We start from the raw sequence: 17,947 nt of genomic DNA on the forward strand, positions 1-17,947 counted from the left end.
GTTCTTACTCTCATCTACAGTAACACTAACACCGAAAGTAATAGCTGAAACACGTTCACTGACCCCAATAAATAGAGTGCAGTGCACTCTCCTGAACAAAAAGCCAGGGGATTTAGGGATTTTCAGCTCTAATCCCTATGTATTGATAGCAAAATGGTGACCAATCATCTCCTGAGTGCTTTAGGTGTAACTGTGGACATTTTGCCAATGATGATGCCAGATTTGCTCTCAATTTACTTGTTTGTGGCTTGCCCACACAAAAACAGAAGATTGGAGGTACTGAATGCTCATTTTTAGCTTCTTCTGTGTATGGGGCTGGCACCTGCATTCCCCTCCTCTGCCAGAGTTGTTTGTGTGTGGACTCTGGAACAGCACACAGATGAAGGAGCAGCTGTGAGTCTTCCCTCTGACTATCAGTCAGCAGATAAGCTGACCAGCGTCAAGGGAAGGGTTCCTCATAATGCAAGTTAGAACACTGAGTTTTTACTTGCTTTAGTCTATAAACCATGTGTGCAATTTTAGAACTCAAATATCCTAAAAGAGCTCATAAAACACACTGTTTCTTAGAACAGAGTTAGAGCAAGACCCTCACATCATGCAACAAACCCGTGGCAGAGGCTAAGTTGCTGGGAACGGATACCTCAGCTCCTGTGTCTCCTGCCACATCCACGAGCATTCCATTGCTACTCACGTATCCTGAACATTTTTCCTGTAGCTTAGCCATTTTCCCAAAGCACTGTGTGCACTACGATTGTGCTGTACGGAAGAGGCAGATTTTTTCTGCAGATGTACTTATAGCAAAGGGAACTATCAGCATGAACAAAGAATCCCATCAAAATAAAGAACAAAGCTCAGTCCTGCTAGTCCAGTTAGTTTTTTTTAGTCTGTGAAACATCCACCTGTAATAGCTCTCAGGCTCCACTGAGTGGAGCAGGCTTAATAAAAATCAATCAATAATTTGTCTGCCTTACCTCCTCCGTAGTGCTGGAGTATTGTGGAGTAGTTGGGACTGTGGGTTTCTCTGTTACTGCAGATTTCAAGTCGAAGTAGAGGTTTTCAATGAAGTGTTTTGTGAAGCGTTCAGTCACATTTCTGATGGACATCCGTGTGCTGCTACTCGCTGGCAGCTTGTCAGGCCTAGAGGTAGCAGTGTTTAAAGGGGAGGATGTAGTTGTAGTACTCCATACAAAAGTGTCTGCATCTTGGAGATCTAAGATAAATAAAGGAAATTAAAAGGAGCTCTACATTTTTATAACCAGTTCCTTAGATGCCAATAAATATGTTTGTTATAGCGTCTAAGTAGCTTAAATGCACCTGTCAGTTCTGGAGTTTTTGCTTTCAGTGCAAACATTTTGCATCAACATCGAAGTTTGCACAAAATATCCACGAACTTTCATACCATTCATTTTAAATGCAGTTCCTCACTGGTTCCAAAGTGTGGAGAAAGCTTGTAATTTGTCATTAATAACACAATGTTTTCACTCATAACTTTTTCACTTACGTGTTTTGTCAAACTGCATGATTTCAGCTTTATACAGTCAATAAAAAGCCCAATGTGTAAGCACATGGCATAGATTCTCATCTGCCTTTTGCTGATATAAATACAAATTATGACTTTGTGCATGGTAATAAAGTTCCTTGTGCCCACATGGGACATTCCTCTTGTGATTTTAAATATGTCCCATGTAGAAACCATGCTAAGTCCTGACTGCCCTATTTCCAAGGTTCAGTTAACAATGGTATCATTTAACTAAAGTGTCTGCAAATATAACTCTGGGTTTGCTTTTTTAGTCACGTATCCTTCGGAGAATGTCAAAGTTGCAATTAGAGTGCAGGAAAGATTTTACTACACATTTTTCCTCCACATTTTCATGGCTCTTCCTCCCAATTGGTATGTATTTAATATCCTTTCTTTGTGGCTGTGAGGGCAGGGTTCAATCTGTGGTGGCCTCTACATCTGGTAGCATCACGTTTCAGCTAAGTGATTGAAATTACTCACTGGCCCCTTCTCCTCACAAAAGACTGCCCTGCCATTGCTGGAGTACAGCTAGTGTGTGTTGGCCCAATGCCCAAGACACTTTGTCTGTCCTTGAACTGGGGTCTACAACATGACAGAACCTTGTTTTGTTGCTGAGCCACTGGGCTGGTTGCCATTCATAATAATTTTAGCTCACAAGCCCTCTTAGAAAAAAAAAAAAAAAAGACTGAGTTAAATTGCAGCAGAAGCTTCCAAATGTAATTACTTGGTGTGCAATTATGATGTCTTCACAGGCCAACATGTGATTACCTCTTTACCCAAAGGATCAATAGATGAGCTTCCATTAAATCACTATTATGTTTTCTTGGGATTCTATTATTTTTGGTATATGTGTAAACATGCATGTTAACATGTTAATTTAGTAAAACTCATGGTACTTTCCTTTGCATCCAGAAATAAAAGTGAGATTATAAACCCTTGCAAGTGACACTTTCATAGAAATGTTTCTTATGCTTGACAGCATGGTGCATTCATCAGGTATGTAGTTCAGCATCCTTTTGTAAGGCTTGCCAGGATGGGATGATACCTACTTGAAACATTTTCCCTCCTTTTTTCTGTGTTTCCCTGGAAATAAAAATGACCAAGTATCCATTTCAGTACAAAAACTGTTGATCAAATATTTTTCAAAGTCAAGGCATGGAAAATAAGACTGCTGATTGCATTTTACTTTCTTTTACAAAGAAACGCTCAGGTTTGCTTCAACACTGAATGACAACCCTCATGCTGCTGGTGCTGTGTTTGCAAAATCCACTGCAGAGTGCCTATGGTGCAAAGTCTGCTGTGGTCCTGCATCACGTACCTCCGTGGTCTCCATCCAAAGGTCAGGGAAGAGCCTGGCAAGGGCAGCCCCGTGCTCAAGCTGTTGTCAGCTACTGAAGCATACCCTTTAGCTGACACAAGTCCCAACTTAGTCTCAAATCCATGTCACTCTGTTCCTGGCGGTGTGATCTCCTGTTAGGAGTCTCTGAAAGCCTGTGGTAGGCAACTAGAAATGCCAACACTGATGACGTGGATAGGATTAAGCCTGCTGGCTCTGTGCCTCTCAAATATCTCCAACTTCAGCAGGGAGTAGGCTACTGATAGGAAGATAGCTTTAAAAAAATGACGTCTGGGTGGTCAGCAGCCACTTAGAAAAAAAGGCCACTCAATTGGGTTCCTAAATATAGATTTACACACCCAACTTAAAAGCACATTAAAAAAATCTTGGCTTTGTTTACAGACAAATAGCAGCTATTCCAACAGGAAGACATTGACATTCCAGTGCCAATTGTATTTTAGGAGAGCTGCTACTCCATAAATGGTCTGTAGTTCTGCCAAGAGCATCTGCGGGACCCAGCACCCCGGGTAAGCAATACTCCTGGTGCAGGAGCTGAGTGGAGAGGCCAACATCACTGCCAGGAAAATGCCTGGTCCTCAACCTGTGCCACCAGCCTGGGGAAGTACTAGGAAGGGGTACTCGGTCACTGCCCCACCTGGCTCTTTTCTTCAGCTTCAGCCTTCACCCAGAAGCTAACAACCTGTGGCAGTAGGCCGTACTGAAACTTGGGGCATGTATACCAGCACTTTTCATGTATGCAGTGCTGAACTATAAGGGTCCAGCTCTCCCTGCCCTTCAAGCATGTCATGATCCAGGTTTAAATTATCTAAGGAAAGCCACTAGAGTCCTAGTATAAGGGCCCTCACGTATCTTCTTCAGTAGCAGACACTTGCAAAAGAGAACTCTTTACTGTAAGACTCCAACAAACAGATTTCTACAAAACTTGAATTTCAAATTTGTATCCCTTATAAACCAGAAAAAACTCACCTCCTATCTGGATATCAGCTAAGTACACAGGAATCCCACCAGTGGGATTTCTCAGAAGTGTTTAACGTTGTTCTAGCAGTCTCTTTGGAAAACAGTCATAAAACTGTTCATGGGAACAGAACTGCAGAACTGACAGTGGCATTGATCAATAGTGGCTGAATGATGCACAGTGTGTGAACATACCATTGTAATCATCAGTAGCACACCCTGGAGAAATTATGACATTATGACTAAGTGCATATTTCATCCATGGGGTGTACTGCAAACTGCATCCATCTGCACAGCAGCAGGTCACTTACAAGCAAAAGAAATCCATCAGTACTGCATGTATGCTGAGCAAAACGCTGTGTGAATATTCCTGGTTCCTTGTCAAGCACCAGGAACCCTATAGCAGCGCTTTCAGGCTTGGGCTAGCCAGTGTAGGGCAGCTTGCTGCAGCTGCTTGCATTGGATCAACCTGCCTGCCCCATAAAGCACAGCTTCAGAGCACAGAGGCTGCATTGCTAGTGAAACACAAATGATTCAGTTATCTGTTGTATAAGAAAAAATGCTGTGTAAGGCTGCATCTAACTTGCTGACAGTAAGATTTTACACTCCAAGGGGTGGTTTTATAATCTCTGTACATGCAGGAAAATTAGTTTTTCTGGTTGCCTACTGAGTAGTTGGAAATAAACTGCAAGAAGAAAGACTTAAAAAAAGAAAAAAGAATTGCTTGCAGGAATATGACAGAATAACAAAATTGCTAAATTGTCTTTTTTTCCCCACGCTTTTGAAAACTGCAAAATGTTTGCCACTTCAGAAAAATGTCTTATTTATCTTAAATGCTGTAGAGGTTACAAAGGCTTGTTTTTCATGCCAGAGAGGATGGATATCTCCTGGACTTGCTGGGTTTTGAAATGCTGAAGTAGCTATTTGGAAGCTCTTTCAGCCAGCGGAAGATCCCAGATAACAATGGTGATAATGCCATAGCTCTATCAGCCCTGCTTCTGACACTCCAGAGAGCCCCAGCGCACCTGGAAGTGTTTTTATGGTATCCAGGCCCCATTAACTCCATGGGTCTCTATGGAAGAGAGCTTAGAAGGGTAGCTGCTGTGTAGACACTTAGGGATCAGCTCTGTTGCCTAAATGTCGATAATTAGTGTGATCTGAAATGCCTTGGGGCACCTGGGACAGCTGCTTAGGGCTCTTATAGGGCCAAAGGAAGACCTATGTCTTTCTGGGTAGGCAGAAGCAGGTCTGGAGCTCTGCAGATGGCATGGAAGCACTTAAACTGGGGAAAAGGTATTAAGCCCTTTCTGATATTTGGATATCTAGAAGCTGAAATTCAGTCTGCTCTCTGCAAAGAGATCAATACAAAATAAAGAGAGAACTTAATTATGAGAATTACCAGTCTAGTTGCCTGGAACTGATACTTTTGTTAGCACTTGCAGCTCGGATGAAATAGTAAAGCAGGACAAGCCATCCTCTTGGTTGCTCTGGGGAGCTGCTTTTGACACTACATTTCCTATGAAAGTAGCTTATCTGTTTTTATTCTATATTCATTGAACTAGGTATCACTGAGACTTTGAAAAATTACCAAAACAAAAGACCTGGACTATAGTGTAATTTTTTCTGTTATATTTAGAAAATGTGAAAATACATTTATCTTTGAGCTTATCTCAGTGTGGTATTAGATTGTGTGCAGGGACTTGTAGTTACGCCCAGGGGTCTGACACTGGTAGTTTCCTTTTTCCAGGAGGAGCTGAGCAGAAGTGTTTAGCCAGGTATTGCTTAGAGCAAAGAAGGAAGATTCAAGTAATTTTTAGTGTTTCATTTTAGTATTTTCTAATGAAATTCTTTTGCTTAATAAACCCTATAATATAATAGTTCAGGGAGATCAAAACAGGTTTGGCTAAATGTTTTTTTAGGAAAAAAATTTGAGTCCATCCAAAAGTAAAGTGAAAATACTGACTCTTCCTGATCTATTTTGTTGCGGAGAAAAATGTAAAGGGCACACAGAAAAATCCAACCTTTTAGCAACCTGTGGATGGATTGCTGCAGTTATTACCAACACTATGGTGGAAAAGCGAAGGTCCAGAGATATTAATATGATTACAAAATTGAGTGAGAGTGGAAACTTTTCCTGCATTCTGCCACTTTTCTTTGGCGTTCTTCCCCTTTCCCAAGAAGACCAGCAGGATGATGCACTTATCTTTCCTTACCATGTTGCTCACCTGGTTCAGAGTATACCCTGAGCGTACACTGCCCTGCTCTCCAACCCATCTCACCACTGATGATGATAGGAGTGTTGGTAGTGGAGGTAGTGCTCATATATGGACTAGCCAAACTGATAATGGGATAATAGGAAGGGAGAAGCCAATGTGACAAGGTGATAAGGAAGCAAAGATACAGAACCAGAAGCTGGGATGGGATCAGAGGCAGGAGGTAACAGTCAGTGACAGAGGGCATGTCAGCATTTTGCTTATGTATAATATCTGATATTTTGTCAATATCAGAACTGTAAATAAAACAAGAGATAAAAAGGTACTGTTTGACTTTCTTGTCTGTTTTATATCATTGCAGATCCCACTATGCTTCTTAAATACCTGACATGCAACAGTAAGTAATCAAGCCATGCTCCTCTACAAAATCAGCTTCTCTTCTGAACGAGGTTTAATGCTAGTAACCACAGTTCTAGGGTTTTGCAGCTACATTTACTTCAGGAGATGTCCCTATTGTATATGTTGCAGCAGAAGGGAAATGCAACGCAGAGTACTGCATTACAAAACAGTTCATGTTAACTTCTGTGACTAGACTACCCTCCAGGCCACACATCAGTCTCTGCAGCACTGTGAGTAATGACTTTTATCTCCCTGTTTGAAATCATTCTTCAGTTAGTGAATAATTTTCAGTCTAAAGTTTTTTGCAGTTGTTGGGTTTGGAGCATGTTCTTTATCTGAGCTGATATTTGGGATTCAATTCAGTAAGTTACTCCATTGTGAAAATATCAGTGTTTTTTATGAATACTATGAAAAAAAAATTATAATCAAATGTGATATTAGTCAGGAGTAGAAAAATATACAGCCATTTCAGCTCCAAAGTTTGCTTAGTTTTTACTATCTTATCTAAATATAGATTGAATATGTTATTTTAGGATTATTCACTGCAGGGTTTGCTGAATTTAAACAGATGTGCTTAGAAGAGTAATTTTAAGAATTCAGCATTGAAATTTTTGACGTTTATATGACCATCAAGATCAACACTGTGGGCATTAGCTTTTTTTTCTTGCGGTACTTATTAATATTTTCATTTGAAAAAATGCATCTCTGCATTACTTCTACTCTTGAATACTTGGGATTCTTAGTTAGGTATTGTGGATCACAAGGTATAATTCACTTCTCAGCTTCCACGAACTGTCAAAAAGGAGATAACTAATACAGTGAATCAACAGGCTTCTTTACCAGGACAGTTGTCTTGCTCAGTATTCATTGGTTTTAAATTGCTCCTTCTCTGATGATGAGTAAGAAAAGGATTCAAGTTTACCTTGAATCTATTAAGCAACACTTTATCCAACTATCAGCAGAAGTAACACTGCCTGGACACCTCACCTTAACTTCTCACAATGTCTTTGAATAAGCAAGCTACTCTCACTCTACTCACAGGTACACAGAACTTCATATTATTTTGCCTTCTAAATCTTTAAAATATATATGGGAAGGCTGGGACTGCATCTCAGCCAATTTTCCTTTCCTTGATTATGCAAGTTTTCCTTTCAGACTTACACTGAAGTGAGCAGTCCCGTTGCTGTGACTAGGTTCCTGCAAATGCTGATTGGCTGAAAAAAATTGGTACCCAGCCTTAGAAGGAATGGGAGGATCAGCTATCAATCATACCCCAACATTCTCGGTAAGAAAGAACAAGGAATTCGTTTTAAATGTTCTGAAAACTTGGCCAGATGCAAAAGTATTGAATCATGAAACATTTTTAAAATCATGTAAACATAAGAATAAATGGTGTGTTTCCCACTAAAAGTCTTAACTGTGCAGGTTGTCTTCACTTACCACAAAGAGCAACTTCAAAACGTGCAAGTAGAATACCAAAAGGATTGTTACAAATGATTGACAACAGGATATCAAGGAAAACATTACTAAGTAAATTGAAAGCTTTCTTTTTTCTTTTTGCTATAGATATGTAATATATGTAATGCAGTTGTATTAACACATCCAGAAGCATGTGCACAGGCCCATGCATAACTAAGTGCCTTGGCAAGAATTTCTAAGATTATATTCAGGATTTTGAATGCTCTCATAGATGTTCCATCCAAGGGTAGAGTGAATCTGCATAAACATATGAATGTATAACTATATGGCTCAACTGATTTGGGGTAATCAGAGTAATAAATGTATTTTGATTTTCTGATACTTTCTTGGTCTTGACATACTGAATCTGGATTGTATGATAAAATGAATGAGGAGAAGGACTTGCACACATCCATATTTTAAAAACTACAAGGAATTATAATCTATGTTTCTGTTTACAAATAAAGAAGGAAATGACACAGGAATAGTGAGCTGAGCTTGTACGTAATTATTTTGATCCATGGACTGTGAGTAGAGAAGGGGGGGGGACGACATCCTGGTTGGAAAAAAAAACCAAATTTTCAGAAAGACAGCACTAATGTCAGCTTTTTTTTATGGTTCTTTTAACTCTTTTTTTTTAACTATGAAAAATGTTTTTGTGTTTGAATCAAACACCATAATTCTTAACATTTGAGTAAGCATAGAAGAGACATTTTTGTTACTTAAACTTATAGAACTATAGATTCACAGAATGGCTGAGGTTGGAGGAGACCTTAAAGTTCATCCTGTACCAACTCCCCTTCTGTGAGTAGAGTTACCACCCCACCCACCAGATCATGCTGCCCAGGGCCCCATCCAACCTGGCTTTGAACACTTCCAGGAATAGGGCATCCACAACCCTTCTGGGCAGCCTGTGCCAGTGCTTTACTAAACTCCACCAAACTCACCAACTTCCAAGGTATCCTTTCAAAGGAATAGCTCACCTTGCTTTGAACACAGATTTACATAGACAGGTTTTCCCATCTCGTTGGCTTCAAGCTGCATCCATGTATGAAGGTATTTCTTACTCTGCTTGGCCATTACCTTCTGACCTTGCTTGGTAAGAAAGAGTGAGCTGTTGGCTACCTTCAGGAGCCCATCTTCCTCGTGGCAAGTCCACCTGACTGCCTGAGAGCAATTGATGATGATGCTGCGAGAGGACAGTGCAGAGCGTGTGGAGATGCTCAGGCACTGTCCAGATTTCACGTGGAGGAGCCTGTCATCAGCCATCCATTGCCACTGCTGGTTGGGGCTGCTCATATTGCACCTCTCCATAATGACTCCTCTCCTTTCTGAAAGACACTGCTGTTTCTGGACGTGGATGATCAGAAACGCTTCTGGAAGTGGAAAATTCCAGAAAATACAATTGATTATACATGGTCGTTTAACAAAAAGTAAATTCTTGATGATTTAAAATACATTAGCAAATAAATCTCCCTTCCTACCTTCTACACATTCAACTTTCCATGTGTTGAGCCTATATGAAATAACCCAAAATACAAGCACTATTTCACAGTAATGTGAAATACAAAAGATACAAGATACAAAAGCAAACTTGTGGCAAATGTCACCTTGATCTTCATTAGAAATAAAAATGAAGAAAAATCTAAACTGGATATAAAAGAAATACAAGAATTTCTAACTTAAGATACCTATTCTAAACACCCCACTTTCCCCTCTTGAGAACATACACTCATCTACAAGATCTCTGTCTTTTTTTCAGTTTTCCAGTATTTCTGAGGTATAATTTTCTGCCTGTAAATTGGTTTAGTAAAACTCTTAGTGTTAGTGAAGAAAACACTAAGAAAAATGCCTCTCAGTACCCATGCCTTTATAGCAATGGAGGCTCCTTATGGATAGGAAGTACGTCTCTTACAGGATTTACTCCAGTATCTCTAGTTGCTAGTTTTGTGACTACCTTAATTTGTATCTGCTCAGCTCTTTGTTCTGCCATACATAAATACTGAAAGCAAACATTTAAATAAAAACAACTATAACTCATTTATCACAAAGCTCCAAAGTTACCAGGGCAAAAAAAAGTACACATCATGGAGCACAGATCTGGATATTTCAAGTGCAGCCTCTCTGCCCCATCTTATTTATGTTTTTCTCTTTTTCTACTCTCACTTACTCAAACATTTTATTAGTTACATTTTTATTTATAACATTTTATTAATCACAGCTAAAACCAATGCATATTTCGCTACGTTGAGGTTTTTCATTCCTCTGTTTTTACAGTTCTGGGTAGTTTCCAACTAAGCATCACAGAAAACTCCTGTTTCTGGAATTTATACAAAGCAGAAAGAAAAATAGGAATTTCCCCTTCGAAGAGATTGCTCCAAAGCTCATCTCCTGTATTGTCAAGCAAGAGATCTTAAAAACAAAAAGAGATATATCCAGCATTAAAAGAGAAACCTAAACAGAACTGTCTGCGTTGGCCCTGCCCCCCATTCCCCTTGTATGAGCTCAAGCAAAGAAGTGACACTGTTCTGTAAGTCCCCGGCTGCCTTGGAGGTCTCTGCTCAGTGGTGGAAAGACCGAACGGTGGAGGAGAGATGGGGAGAGACACTTACCTGAAAACATCAAGGCAAGACAGGTAAAAACCAGGACGTGAATTAAAGACTCCATTTTCCCTCTAGCAACTGCCCATGCTTCTCTTAAAAAAAACCACCTCAGATAAGCGAAGCGAAGGCTAGGAAGGAAACGTGCCTTCACAGGGGGAAAAAGTCAGTGACGAGCACTTCCTTCTATTCAATTGTTTTGGGGAGTTTTACACCACTTTGTCGTTTCATTTGATTCTTCACAGTTTACTAGCTGCTTTATTTTGGAAAAATGCAAACACACAAGGTGCTAAAAGAGATGGTTGAACCTCTTTAGGCTAAAAGTCTAAAGAAAAGGGGTAGTACTTTTGTGTAATTAATTGCCTGTGAAATATTATGAGTCCTCAGGTGATCTGGATGGTGCTGAATAAGTATTATCCAGGCAGCATGTACACATTTTTGTAATTATTTGTTATCAAGCAAAACCCTGATATTGATATTTCTAGCTCTACAAGTCCTAAAAAGCCAAGCAGAGATGGGGAGGAGACGGAGGAGTGGAGCGGGCAGGTTTCTCAGGTATGGTCTTTATATATATATACACATACATATACATAAACTCCCCTGAGGATCAGGTGCGGCTGATTATGCCTTCACCAGGTGTTCCACTTTGCTGAATGTCAGTAGGATTTACTCTCCAGTGGTCTGAAGCCATGATGTATATAACCAAACTGTACCATGCTCTGCCTGTTCTGGGAGTACAAGAGTATGCGTCAAATTACTCTAAGCAAAAAAAACCCAGAGACTTCAGTAAATATTTTATATCAAGTGTAATTTATTAGCAGTATGAAGCAAAGTCAGCATCACTGCATTAAAAACTCATGATACCCTGTGAACAGACCTCCCAGTGTTGTAAGTCATAATGCCAACTTTGCTTTTCTCTGAAAAACAAATTCTTACTGAGCAGTAAGGAAACAGTCATAGCAGCATTTTCATTCTTGTATAACCTGTCATGGAACAGTCCATATCACTAAAGGCATCTATCTCTTACTGAAAGAGATGGAGCAGATAAACAACGTAAGCAAAAAAATCCGTATTAATAAAAGACAGACAAATATTTAAAATCCTTACCATTTAATATATGCTACAAAGTTTCTTTTAAAACTTTAAAGTAAAGTGACTTATACAATTTACAAATACACTGGATTCAGGTCTGTAGCAGAAGCATGTTCTAGGACAGTCAACAGTACAGGGTAAACACATACACACTGAATAACAGACATTGTGCTCTGCAGCTGCTCTGTAAGACCTACAGTAAATACACATTTAATAGTTAATAGTATGAAGAACGTATATTTCCATATAAAATATTAACTGCTTTTGAATATTTTCAAAAACAAGACTTAAAATCTCATCTTTTTCTTTTTTTTAAATTCATTATTGAACACTTGCAATTTTAGCAGCAAGAATATTATGTGGCCAAGAAACAAGCTCACCACATAATCAGTAATAGCACTTTACAGTACAGTTGACAGTCCATTCACAAGACATTTTGCAAACGTTAAAGCATTTATACACTTGATAAACATTTCTTCAGTAGAAGTTTCTATGTCCAGTCGACTCCGGCAGTAGCACATACATACATTCCATATGGCAGATACCAGATTACAGAATTAACCCACCTTTAGATATATATGTGAAATCCATGTGTAGTTTCAGTACAGTACCTTCTTTATAAATCATTTTTGGGAAGCTCACAATACATTCATATACAGTAAAGGTCCAGCAATCTTTATACTCTTGCCAAACTGTCCACAATCCTTTCAGAAGTTGGCTTCAAAGCCGCTCTTCCCACTGCAGTAAACTCCTTGAAGGAGCTGCTGGTAGGTAATGAAACAAATTACCTCAAGAGACAGACATTCGGTTTTACCTCCTTGTCTTCACTGGACAGCTTCTGCAGAAAGTCGGCTTTCATACAGACTTAGTGCGTGGTGCACAAATTCATACTGTTCACTGGTCTGAACCATTCCACCTCTGAAAAGAAAAGGCAGAGGAATTAAATCTCATTTGTTACAAATGCAACAACTTCCAGCCCCTGCCAGCCCCATGGCTAGGTAAGGACTTTTCTCAATTTTTAACCTAGAGTTTGCTTGAGCAAGAGGGAGATTTCCTACCCAGAAGTACTTCCTTTATGACTTACGTTATCCAGGACACATATAGCATGAACTACTGGTGCTGATAATATCAGAGTAAGAACTAGAGAAGGAATCCGATTTTTTCATTGTTAAAACCTGTATTTCAAATTCAACACATTCACAGAGAATTTTGCTCAGTCACTTGGGCATGGAGGGCTAGATACATAGAATCTGCACTGCCACTGATGGAGCAAGGGAGTATTCAGAATCTGGCCTTTCATTTTTGTCCTTTAGTATAAATGTAACCTTCACTGACCCTCAGATTGCCTGTACAGAGAACAGCTCTTCCTGTCTTCTTTCTAACGCCTACAATGCATCCTGTCTGAACCTCAGCCACCTAGGAAATTTTACAGCAGTGACTCATTTCAACACCAGCAATACAAAAGAGTTTAACCTGACCACGAAAAGGACTAGTTACAGTCAGATTGTAGTAGATGCCTCCATTTCATACATTCAACTGCTAACAATTCCCTTTTTAGGTGGAACCATGAAGATCTAGTCTTACATGTCCAGTGCCAACTACAGTAGGAAGGGTGATGTCTTATAGAAGGTAGGTGCAATACTTACTAAGAGCTGTACTCAGTTCTGAAATTAAACTGAGCTTCACTCTGAAAGTACCAGGATCTTTCAGATCTCACTTTTCATCAAGCAAAGGCTGCCGGGGTATTCAAAGCAATGTGATCATCCTTATTTTACCAGAGAGGCTGCCTACCTCTGTGGGATGAATTAATAAATGGCTTAGGGGGAAGGATGACATTAAGATGTATAATTGTATTTGGCATAAGCTAAACCTTCACAAAAGCAATGAAATGCAGAGAGGGATTTAGCTCCAGAGTGATGTAGAAGCCAGGAACCTTACAGCAGAAGCTCAGACAATCTCCCATGTGAACACTTCACAGGCAGCAGCAACAAAGGGGCTTACTGATATAGAACTGGGTGAAAAATGGTAACAACACCTTGGTAAATATTGTCCATTAGTATCAGATAAGTTCATCTGCTACCATAAGGTCCTTTTATTTTCCTCAGTGCTACTGGATGGTTAAATGATTGTAGCAGCAAAAACGATTAAGTTAATACCTACTTCTGTAGGAAAGTGACCAGCTGTCTCTACTCCTCCAGTGTGCTCAGACAACTGTAAAACCCTTTTTAGTGAGCTGCATGTCTATTATAATATGTTGCTTTTAGGAATTATATCACAAGTCTCCAAATGGTCCCATCCGGTGCAAAAAGCAGCAGCTTCTTTACTTTGCCAACAAAGACATCCACAAATCCATAACTCTTAGCTGCCTGCAGCCGCTCTCTCCTCTGTGCTCATCTTCAGCCTGGAGATCCAGCAAGAGTCTAAAGGTGATGGGAGGGCTTTGCTCTGGTCCTCTGCGCTGCCTGGCCTCCTTTCTTCCTCCTTGGCCCACATGTCCCCTTCCCAGCCTGCTCTGTCCCTCTGCCAGCACTTTCAGGAGCGTGTTTTCCAGCTCCAATCCATTGTGAGAAGAGGTGAAGGAAGGGAAAATGTCCAGGGACAAGCACGTGGCAGGAAGAGAAGGTTAAAACTGCCTTGGCTGCACTAGGCCATTTGTAGAGATGACCCCTGCATCTACCTCTGTTAAATGAAGTAACACACAAAATCCCCAGGGCATACATAAACCTATGAGGGGCTGAGTATTTGCTCCATGCTTATAAGCAAAACTGAGCTGTTGTGGTGCTTCCAAATCCTGTGTGGGCATAGCAGTGCACATCGTTGCCGGCCAAGTCTTGGAGGTTCAGACAAGAACTTGGCTTTGCCTGTCACCCGTGGGACTCTTCCCTTTGTTCCTGTGAAGGGCTCATACTTAACATCAAGAAATGATCACCCTAAAACATCATTTTGTGCAAAATGCTGCATGAAGGAGTGTTTTTTTTTCAGGAGTAAATCTGCTCTAAGAGAGAGTTTTCCTCTGTCATATTCCCTGTGCCCAGGAGGGAAAGACTCACAGCCGCAGCACCTCTGGGCCTGCAGCCCTTCTCCTCAGCAAACCCACACTGCCAGCTCCTCCACAAGCTGCCTCTGCTTCTCTGGGACTCACTGGGCTGGTGCTTGGAAGAAACAAACCCTGGTGTGCTGAGGACTTGGGCACCGCCATCATGTCTGCCTGGGCAACCATGACAGGGGAGGCTCTTGTTCACTACCCTCGGGCTTGCTGTGAGTGCAGCTGGATGCAGTCTGCTCCAGAATGAATGTGATGCAGAGTTTGGAATTTCTTTTTTTTTTTAACCTGAGGTGATTAGTCAAAACACTTAAACAATGAATTGACGCACACTGGAAATTCTTTTCATCCTGTCTGAGGAGCCAAAAGCAAAATTATTGGATGTTATTCCAAGAATGTGCCTTTAAGGTTAAAGAATGTGCAAAGTTTCTCGATATCACAGTACGCCTTGAAAATGCTTCACATCAAACATTTCCTGTTTCTGCTGCAAAACATAAAAAAAATTGAACTGGGGGGAAAAAAAAAAAAAGCTGAGCAGAGCGGAGGGTCTATCTTTCTATGAAGCCACTCAGATCATAGCTGTATCTTTATCCTGGGTCAAGTTTTTGAGTGGATGGAGCACTTCCTCATGTTAGCTCAGCACAGGCAGTTGCTAAGAGATCCTTTCACCCCTCAACAACCTCTTTAGTTATACTGAGCAGCTAAGAACACAACACCTGGACATTCTGGGAACAGCTCTCTGTCACCTCATTCTCTACTGGAACTCTATTTCAAACTCTATTTCTAGAAGGACTACACAGGCAGTTAATTCATGCATTTTTTTCAGCACAGCTCTTTGCTGCTATCTGTAATTTATTGGGGTGCTCATTTGGTTCTCACAGAGTGCAGCAGGCATTGGGAATGTTTTGTAAATAACTACCAGGATCATCTGCTCTACACTGCGAGTCCATCCAGCACAGCTCTATATTCTGCTCTCCTATTGCTTATCTTGGTAGAAATTGGGCCATGGGCCCACATGTCAGAAAGGTCAGACAAGTGGATACCACCAAATGTGTTCATTCCATAAGCAGGTCTGCATTTGAGTGGTGTAGCCCCAAGCATGAATGAACTTGGTTGAGAACCTATTGGAGATGAGGTATCAGAGATGAAAAGATTCACTGCGCACATCAGGCAACTTTCTAGCTGTCACATAGGCAGTTTTCTGTTTAACACTCTATTCTCTTTTGTGAGGGCAATCTGTACAATTGCAGCCTGCTGATGCCCAGCATCATGAGGATGAGGGCCTCATCTCTGTTCCTGCTCTGCTGCTTTGTTCACGTGGGCCGTGCCAGTAACTGAAGTGTAACACAGTGACGGCCACACAGCTCTGGTAGCTGAGTCTAGTGGGAGGTTGAGCTCATTTTGTCAGCTTCAAGCCACTTGTAGTGACCTTATCTTACATCCCACCTGCAGTAATCTCATATCAGGACTCCTGGGAGAAGCTGGTCTCATGGAGCTTTGTGTGTTACAGTGATACTTGGCCACTTGATGAACCTGTGGTCTGGTTGGGCTGGCAGTGGCTATTGTGGTCTGTGGGGCTGCTAAGCTCTGCCTTAGCAAATCTTGCCATAAGCTAACTGCCAGGTGAGTGAAAGCCATCCTGCAATATGACCAACTGGAAAAGGGAAAGGAAAAAGAGCTTTTGGTGTAATAGAGTTTTGCCTGGAAAAATGCCATCACAAATTAAAACACAAAAAACGTACTTTTTGTCTCAGGCAGTGCCTGGGAATATGAAAAACTGAGAAGTCTTCACCAAGATCTCTGCAGTCAATTTGTATTTTCTGAAACTTGAAGAAATATGGAAATCACTTATAACAAGCTTTGTGTCATTGAGACTGCTATGCTGAATGTTGTTTATATTTGGGTCAGATTTCTATTCTCTTTCCAAGTTCATCACGGCTACTGATACATATAAGAAAGTTCATTGGCAAGATATACTTAACCAAACTGTGTTGTCAGTAATAATGCTGAAAATATAGAATATTATTTCTGTGGTTGAAATAATGACATAAAAACTGATGTAACAGAAAAGAATTTGCTTCCACTTCTCTACACTGTAGTGGAAGAGCAATGAGAAAAAGGCTCTCTTATAGTAGAAATACTAAAATGAGGAAGAACACTGTAAGCCTTTTTAAAATAAGATGAGTAGATAACCAGGATGGAGTTAGAAGTTTGGAGCTGATAATTTAAAACAGAGTAAGCATTTTTTTTTTCCACTCATCTCTTACATCTTCTCTGTTGCTGTGATTTTTAGGTCAGGAACTCCCCTTGGAGAATTTTACACTCCAAGTGGTTCATATTGCCCTGTAAGGATCACATTACAACCTCCACTGTGATGAAGGCGTGTGGGAGGGTAAGGGCAGAGGAGGTGATGCATAAACACAGTCAGCTGAACAGATTCTGGTCCTTCTGCAGACTGTGGCTTCAGTTCAGCATTTCAGAATGCTTCAGAACACGAAAATCCTTAACTGTCCCTTTGACCTGAACTCTTTTTCAGCATTAGCATTCCTTATGGGTTGTTTCCATTTAAAGAAGAAAATTATGTCAGAAGCAGGTAAAGTCTTGCAAGGAGACTATATGACCTGGTACCTACGGCAGTTGTGAGACTTCTCTGTTCTTGGTGCAACCCTGTTTGTTTATTTTATACAAAATCCTGTTTCCCTAAGCAGAATAAGAAAGAAAAGTACAACCAAACGAGCTGCTTGCACGGTACACAATACCCATATCCTCCTCTCCAACACAAATCTCTTTGGCCATGGTTTCACAAAACAAAGCATTCTGCAACAATGCTGGCTTGCAGTGCTCCTTCTCCCAAGCCCCACTCCCATGCTGCGAATTCAATCAGGGACTTGATCTGACTTCAGAAAATTCTGCAACATATGCCTTGCTGTTTTCTCAAACTGAATAACTTTGCCAGCCTAATTCAAAAGGAGTTCCAGCACAACGGAGGGAGTAGCAGCACCAGATTTGGCATACTCTGCTGTATGAAGAAGCTATGCACACTGAGTTAGCCTTGATGTCCGTATCAGTTCATGCTCAAAGACAATCTCTAGCCTCCAGACTGCCCTGTGTCTCCTGTGACCTAGTGGGGTGCTGCAGACAGCAGAAAGCTTCAGGAGGGAAAGAGAGGAGGACCAAGAGTCCAGCAACTGCAGTTGCTATCTCAGGAGAATTTTATTCAATAGAGTCTCAGCCAGCTTTACCCAGAAACAGTATTCCTTAATCAGGATCTAAATATGTTTGAATATTCAGCTAATGCTGTCATACCAGTCA

General features: G+C 40.7%; 2 protein-coding genes and 1 long non-coding RNA gene across 4 annotated transcripts in view; 1 reads left to right on the forward strand and 2 right to left on the reverse strand.

Annotated features, from left to right (window-relative positions):
• PTPRB (protein tyrosine phosphatase receptor type B) overlaps positions 1-10,633 on the reverse strand; it is a 67,883-nt gene extending 57,250 nt beyond the window's left edge. For both annotated transcript variants that reach the window (XM_085221280.1, XM_085221272.1), the window contains exons 1-3: positions 10,513-10,633; positions 8,884-9,276; positions 972-1,210 (exon numbers count right to left, since the gene is read on the reverse strand). In XM_085221280.1, the coding sequence (XP_085077406.1) occupies positions 972-1,210; positions 8,884-9,276; positions 10,513-10,567 (687 nt within the window). In that variant the 5' untranslated portion in view covers positions 10,568-10,633. The remainder of the gene's footprint in view (positions 1-971; positions 1,211-8,883; positions 9,277-10,512) is intronic.
• LOC146545253 (uncharacterized) lies at positions 10,395-13,417 on the forward strand. Its single transcript, XR_014882570.1, has 3 exons — positions 10,395-10,535; positions 10,986-11,055; positions 13,151-13,417. It is a non-coding gene; the product is annotated as an uncharacterized LOC146545253 (long non-coding RNA).
• The window catches only part of PTPRR (protein tyrosine phosphatase receptor type R), a 131,519-nt gene continuing 125,464 nt past the window's right edge, over positions 11,893-17,947 (reverse strand). Inside the window, exon 13 of the mRNA XM_010708144.4 lies at positions 11,893-12,510. Within this exon, the coding sequence (XP_010706446.1) occupies positions 12,417-12,510 (94 nt within the window). The 3' untranslated portion in view covers positions 11,893-12,416. The remainder of the gene's footprint in view (positions 12,511-17,947) is intronic.

Source organism: Meleagris gallopavo, chromosome 1 (assembly GCF_905368555.1).
Source record: "Meleagris gallopavo chromosome 1, MGAL_WU_HG_1.1, whole genome shotgun sequence".
In the NCBI taxonomy this organism is placed as follows: domain Eukaryota; kingdom Metazoa; phylum Chordata; class Aves; order Galliformes; family Phasianidae; genus Meleagris; species Meleagris gallopavo.